Consider the following 7,875-nt stretch of genomic DNA (forward strand, 5'->3'; position numbering starts at 1 on the left):
TCCCCTGAAGCTCATATCAAGATGATAACATCAGCGGCATGTGACAGGTTGTCTAACATAAGAACGGCCTTTAGAAACTTGTGTAAGGAATCTTTCAGAACATTATATACCACATATGTCAGACCAATCCTGGAGTATGCGGCTCCAGCATGGAGTCCATATCTAGTCAAGCATAAGACTAAATTGGAAAAGGTTCAAAGGTTTGCCACCAGACTAGTACCCGAGCTGAGGGTATGAGCTACGAGGAGAGACTACGGGAATTGAACCTCACTTCGTTGGAAGACAGAAGAGTTAGGGGGGACATGATCACCGCATTCAAGATTCTCAATGGAATCGACAGGGTTGATAAAGACAGGCTATTTACCACAAGGGGCACACGCACTAGGGGACACAGGTGGAAATTGAGTGCCCAAATGAGCCATAGAGATGTTAGAAAGAATTTTTTCAGTATCAGAGTAGTAGACAAATAGAATGCATTAGGACGTGATGTGGCGGAGGCTGACTCCATACACAGCTTCAATTGTAGATATGATAAAGCCCAGTAGGCTCAGGAACCTGTACATTAGTTGATTGGCAGTTGAAAGGCGGAACCAAAGAGCCAGAGCTCAACCCCCGCAAGCACAATTATGTGAGTACACACAGGGGCCTCGCGGCTGAGTGGACAGCACTTTGAGGTCGTAGTCCTAATGATCCCGGGCGGAGGCGGAATTAAATGAGCAGAGTTTCTTTCACCCTCATGCACCCTGTTCACCTAGCAGTAAATATGTACCCAGGAGTTAAACACCTGCTACGTTCTGCTTTCTGGGGATGTGTGTGTTAAGAGAGAAATATATGTAGAAGATATAATAGAAGAAAAATACATTGGTTAGAAAGGCGGAGTCCAAGAGCTAATAGTTCAATTCTGCAGACACAAATAGTAAATACATACACACACAAACATACACACAGACGGGAGACAACGACAGCAACGTACTCCACCAGCGACAGCTGCATACTGTGGGCCGTGTCCAGCGTGTCGTCGCCTGACCCAACCTTTACAACAATGATCGCATGCACCGTGGTGGTCCAGGGCTGGCGTGCATGCACCGTGGTGGTCCAGGGCTGACGTGTATGCCCCGTGGTGGTCCAGGGCTGATGTGTATGCCCCGTGGTGGTCCAGGGCTGACGTGTATGCCCCGTGGTGGTCCAGGGCTGATGTGTATGCCCCGTGGTGGTCCAGGGCTGACGTGCATGCACCGTGGTGGTCCAGGGCTGACGTGCATGCACCACGGTGGTCCAGGGCTGGCGTGCATGCACCGCGGTTGTCCAGGGCTGGCGTGCATGCACCGTGGTGGTCCAGGGCTGACGTGCATGCACCACGGTGGTCCAGGGCTGGCGTGCATGCACCGTGGTGGTCCAGGGCTGACGTGTATGCCCCGTGGTGGTCCAGGGCTGATGTGTATGCCCCGTGGTGGTCCAGGGCTGACGTGCATGCCCCGTGGTGGTCCAGGGCTGACGTGCATGCACCGTGGTGGTCCAGGGCTGATGTGCATGCCCCGTGGTGGTCCAGGGCTGACGTGCATGCACCGTGGTGGTTCAGGGCTGATGTGCATGTCCCGTGGTGGTCCAGGGCTGACGTGCATGCACCGTGGTGGTCCAGGGCTGATGTGCATGCCCCGTGGTGGTCCAGGGCTGACGTGCATGCACCGTGGTGGTTCAGGGCTGATGTGTATGCCCCGTGGTGGTCCAGGGCTGACGTGCATGCCCCGTGGTGGTCCAGGGCTGACGTGCATGCACCGTGGTGGTCCAGGGCTGATGTGCATGCCCCGTGGTGGTCCAGGGCTGACGTGCATGCACCGTGGTGGTTCAGGGCTGATGTGCATGCCCCGTGGTGGTCCAGGGCTGACGTGCATGCACCGTGGTGGTTCAGGGCTGATGTGCATGTCCCGTGGTGGTCCAGGGCTGACGTGCATGCACCGTGGTGGTCCAGGGCTGATGTGCATGCCCCGTGGTGGTCCAGGGCTGACGTGCATGCACCGTGGTGGTTCAGGGCTGATGTGCATGTCCCGTGGTGGTCCAGGGCTGACGTGCATGCCCCGTGGTGGTCCAGGGCTGATGTGCATGCCCCGTGGTGGTCCAGGGCTGATGTGCATACCCCGCGGTTGTCCAGAGCTGATGTGTATGCCCCGTGGTGGTCCAGAGCTGACGTGCATGCCCCGTGGTGGTCCAGGGCTGACGTGCATGCACCGTGGTGGTGCAGGGCTGATGTGCATGCCCCGCGGTTGTCCAGAGCTGATGTGTATGCCCCGTGGTGGTCCAGGGCTGATGTGTATGCCCCGCGGTGGTCCAGGGCTGGCGTGCATGCACCGTGGTGGTGCAGGGCTGATGTGCATGCCCCGCGGTTGTCCAGAGCTGATGTGTATGCCCCGCGGTGGTCCAGGGCTGGCGTGCATGCACCGTGGTGGTGCAGGGCTGATATGCATGCCCCGCGGTTGTCCAGAGCTGATGTGTATGCCCCGTGGTGGTCCAGGGCTGATGTGTATGCCCCGTGGTGGTCCAGGGCTGGCGTGCATGCACCGTGGTGGTCTAGGGATGATGTGTATGCCCCGCGGTTCTCCAGAGCTGATGTGTATGCCCCGTGGTGGTCCAGGGCTGATGTGTATGCCTCGTGGTGGTCCAGGGCTGGCGTGCATGCACCGTGGTGGTCTAGGGCTAATGTGCATGTCCCGTGATGGCCCAGGAATGTTGTTCATTCTCCATAGTGATTCAGAACTGTTATCCGTGTCCCACGTGGTCCAGGAGTCCAGATTGGTTCGTAGAAATACCCCTAAACCTCTAAAAACTCCATAAATATTTAAGAAATATAACTTATGATTTTAATGTTAGTGATGTAAAATGAATGGATGTGTAACGTTAAATAGTGTTACTTTTACTCTGAATTATTCAAATTTTATGACGAAATAAGGTCAATTGGTCAGAAAATATTGCATTTCTTCAATATTTACATAATCCTAAGAAGTTTTGCCTTGATTTTGGTAATTCTGCGAAGCCTTAAGTCTTTTAAGCCCATGTTCCCGACACTAACCAATACATTATAATATTTACCGGAATTTACCTTAGATTCTTGGAAGCTACTATTTCCCTAGTAACCTCGACGAAGACATGAAGCCGGCGGCTTGTTAAAGGTCTCCCCATTGTTTTTCTGGCTTTTTTTTCTACACGAATTTTAAACTGAAATAATGTCTTTGTGTTTACGACTTTAATGGGTAGGCGGTTCCATTGATTTATGATCTATTGGCGAAAAAAACATTTACCGTTTTCTGTCCTACACGAGAGAAAAAATGAGATTGAACCCGGGATCCTCAGTCGAGTCAAGAACGTAGACTGTACTACCGAGGCTTATCAACCTCTGGAAGGTTATTAAGATCTATATCAATCTCTAGAGGAGTTATTAAGGTCTGTTTCAATCGGATTATCAACCTCTGGAGGGCTATTAAGGCCCATCAATCTCTAAGAGGGTTATTAAGGCCTATCATCCTCTGAAGGGTTATTAAGGCCTATCACCCTCTGGAGGGTTATCTTGAGGTTATCTTGAGATGATTTCGGGGCTTTAGTGTCCCCGCGGCCCGGTCCTCGACCAGGCCTCCACCCCCAGGAAGCAGCCCGTGACAGCTGACTAACACCCAGGTACCTATTTACTGCTAGGTAACAGGGGCATTCAGGGTGAAAGAAACTTTGCCCATTGTTTCTGCCTCGTGCGGGAATCGAACCCGCGCCACAGAATTACGAGTCCTGCGCGCTATCCACCAGGCTACAAGACCCTTCTGGGTAATTAAGGTCTATCAACCTCTGGAGGGTTATTAAGGCCTATCACCTTCTGGAGGATTATTTAGGTCTATCAACCTCTGGAGGGTTATTAAGGACACCACAATAGCTTACTGAGCAACCAGAGCTTAGTGTACATACTCAAGAGAAGCCGGGTACACCTCTCGGCAAGATGAGCTATGAGCTGTCATGAGCAGTGAAGAGATTTTGATAGACCCATAGTTATAGTCAAAGTTTATTTCATGAATTGCATATTTTTCATATGCTGTAATTTAAGACTATTAATTGGGTGCAAACTACGCAACATTTTCAAAGGGTAAATTAACAGAAATATTAAGTAAAAGCAGAAACATGTTATTACATTATAAGCTGGTATGCACTTCTTAACAACAGTCCTTACCATGTTCAAAGGTATTGAAAAAATATATTCAGCTGGTCGCTTGGAAAATTTTCAAACTAATCTACATCTCCCTAACCAAGTGCAAGGCTGTCCATGTGGTCACCCGACCAGCAACAAGCCAGACCCAACAGTGTTGAGCCACATGATGCACATCTTTTAATTTTCCCAAATCCTTCCTTCAGAAATCCAAATGCTGTTAAATGTTTCTAATTTCCCATTATCTCAACTTTAGGCATGCTGCTTCCCATCAGTGCTAAGGTTAGTCAAGTCACAGCCCAAAGGTCCCAGGTTCAATTCCTGCAGCAGGGCAGATGTTTCAGCAGCGTTTCCTTTCATCTGATGCCTCTGTTTACTTAGCAATAAATACAGTAATTAATTATCAAAAGAAGGCACCAAACCGGGAAGGCTATGTAGCACCATCAAATATGCAGAATAATCAAATAGCACTAAATATCACCAAGGATGCCAATATGAGAACAGAAATGCATAAGGCAAACGATATCAAAAGTATCCGATTCACCAAGAAGTCCATCAAGGGACGAGTGACCGCGAAGGATGGTCGGAATGCAAGACACGCTCGTCCTGGAAGTCAGGACATTCAACAAGGATATGCACGACTGTAAGAGGGACAATGCAATTTGAACAATAAGGAGCTGGGCGGCGCTCCATTAAGTGACCGTGAGTTAAGCGAGTATGGCCAAGACGCAACCTTGCTAGAGCCGTTTCCCACCACCGGTTACGATGGCAGGAGGAAGGCCACGGGGGACACAACATTTAAGAGTACGCAGTTTGTTACCAACAACAGAAGACCAACAACCCTGCCAATGGGGCAAGGATGGAGGAATGAATAACCGGGTAAAAGTCGGAATAAGGAATACCTTGACGGGAGATGGGACAAGCGGATAACTTCCCGAGCGGCAGCATCCACACACTTATTTAAAGAAACACCAACATGGCTGGGAACCCAGCAAAACTCTACGGATTTAAATTTACTGGAGATAAGAAACAGCCAATGTTGAATCTCGAAATAAATACAGTAGATACTAGGAGTTAGGCAACTGTTGTGAGTTGCATCCTGGGGAATGTTAGTCGAGTTCAACTAGGGGGGGGGGCCTCGATAACCCTAAGTACATGCTGCCTCTTCCCAACAAATCAGAATTGGGAATTATTAAAACAAATGAAATAAAGCTCCTTTTATTCATTATGTTGACAAATTCTCAAAAAATGCAACAAGTATAAAATGGAACACACAGATGAATAGGCATGATGAAAATGAGGCAGAATGATACAAGAGGAACGATGAGCGCACATTCTACACAATACACACCTTCCATTCAATGTTTGGATCTGATAGTACAAAACACTACATAAACATCTGCTATGGTGTGACTATATCTCTACTATGAAATACTGTATACTTCATTCATTATCAACATAATTTTGAGCAGTCATGGATTCTTTTGATCAATGTATATTGGTCAGTGTTAATTAAAAAACATGACTTTTTCAAATAAAAACAAAACATTTAATAAAACTTACTCACATTTGAGCATATTTACACATTTTTAAATAGTGAATTAACAAGTATAGTATATACACCACAGATAAAATTAAAATATCTGTTCAATGGGATTTGGCCCATGCATCACTAGCAGAATTATAGATAATCTCCATCAAATATGTCAATAATATATAAACAAGAAGCACCTGAAAGGGTCAAGTTTGGAGGGACAATATATGTATTTGTTTATGTATATAATGTATTTAGCATGACTGATACCAGACCTTTATGGACACTGATACTATATGGTATGTGGCTGTCATTTCACAATTACAGTAATTAATTTTAGCAAGGAATACAGTTTTTGTTTTACATGAAGCATTTATAAGTTATTACCATTCGACTCCTAGGACAAAATTTAAATTTCTTAAATAGAAGAACTTTTCAACTCTCAACATTTCTTTATATTCAAAGGAACAACAATTCATTTTAAAGAATACAGTACATTCATGCACTATGTTCATAACGCATTCTCAAGTAGTATCAGGTCGAATACCTAGCTTGGTCAATATTCATCATATAATTCCTGACATTATGCTATTAAGATGAAAATATAAAGGCTTAGAAACACATTTAATGACTTAGGTAAAATGTGTCACGTGTCTACAACAACAAAAATTCAATAGGCTAATTGTCCAGTAATCGATAAAAAGATTTGAGTCTCATTCAAAAAATTAATGCACCGGTTTGATTTATTATGTGAGCCAATTAGAAACAGTAATTTAATTGCATTACATAAGCCAAATCAAGTACTATACCAATCAAAAGGACACATTTCACAACAAAATATTGTCTTCTCTTTATGACACAGGATGTCTTTATAATTAACTATACTTATGTTATATCCAGGGTTGAGAATACTGCCATCTTCTTTGAGTCCCAATTAAGCTGATAGGAGGCCATCATATGACGACAGGCATATGACTAGCATACAACTAGTGACTGGAAAACAGGGATCAGCACATAGCTGATAACTGTCACAGCTATTTAATAGAACACCAGTGATGACCAAAAACAAAGCATATTACTCTAATGCTCGAATTTCTTAATACATGTTCCTCAAAGCTTCATATCGCATAACCTTACACATTTAAAAGTTTTTTATAGATATGTAATGATACTTTCTGAAAGTTTTACATTTCAAGGGCTGGGCAAAATCAGCTGCAACAGTTTGGCTTTAGTTTTTATTTTGCTTTTCTTTGTACTAATTTATGTAATTGCATTATCATTCATTGATGTATAACATTGCAATGTGCACATCCCCCTTATTTAATTTATCCATTCCTAAAATCTTGAGCTACAATTCAAACAATTTCTACCATTGGACACAATAAGCTTCCAAAAATTAATAAATATGCATGTTACACATACAATCATCATGAACATAATTTCCATTTCAAAGTTTTTGGTCCCAGTTACAAAATTCTTCAAACTCCAAATTAACTCAGGCATGACATGCTACATGCAGAATCTTGTTTGATTTTTAATTACTCCAGCAAGTAATTATTACAAGGTGGCACCAAGCCTGGATGACTATATAGCACCAATTATGTGACTATTTAAAAGTTCTTAGATATCATTCAGGAAGACCATACAAGAAACACAAGAGAAGCAAATGTCAAAGGAATCCAATTTACCAAAGATTTTATTGCGGGATATGTGATTCAAAGTAATTAATCATCCCAAGCAGGTGCCAAACCTAGAAAACTATTTAGCACCGCCCATGGCACAGAATATCTATTAGTCCTAAATATCAACCCATGAGGCTAAAACTGAGTAAAAAAAAATAAAAGCAATGTCAAAGGCATCAGATTTCTTCGAGTTTTTATCAAAAAGGACAAAATACTAAGGTACATTGGAAAAGCAAGATTTTCACTTATCCTGAAAATCAAGACGTTACGTGACGCGCACGAATAAGTGGAACAACACAGTTTGGGCAGTAAGGTACAAGTCTCTGTTCCATTAAGTGCTGGCATGTTATTTGCATGTTGACATTATGTAATCTAGCCAGAGATGTTTCCTCACTTTTTATTTCAGTGGCAGGGAGAAGACCACGGAGATAGGTCACATTTGATAATACTTACTCTGTTATTTGTAATAGCTAACCATC

At 44.4% G+C, this 7,875-nt stretch overlaps 1 protein-coding gene across 1 annotated transcript; it reads left to right on the forward strand.

The window, feature by feature from the left end:
* Positions 1–1,050: 1,050 nt before the first annotated feature.
* Positions 1,051–2,829, forward strand: LOC138372807 (collagen alpha-1(III) chain-like). Its single transcript, XM_069338465.1, has one exon. It carries the CDS (start codon positions 1,051–1,053, stop codon positions 2,827–2,829), a length of 1,779 nt encoding a protein of 592 aa, XP_069194566.1.
* Positions 2,830–7,875: the final 5,046 nt, after the last annotated feature.

This window comes from Procambarus clarkii, chromosome 40 (assembly GCF_040958095.1).
Source record: "Procambarus clarkii isolate CNS0578487 chromosome 40, FALCON_Pclarkii_2.0, whole genome shotgun sequence".
Lineage (NCBI taxonomy): Eukaryota > Metazoa > Arthropoda > Malacostraca > Decapoda > Cambaridae > Procambarus > Procambarus clarkii.

Coding starts and splice junctions, on each gene's coding strand:
- LOC138372807 (XM_069338465.1), top strand. CDS start 1,051: ATGCACCGTGGTGGTCCAGGGCTGGCGTGCATGCACCGTGGTGGTCCA.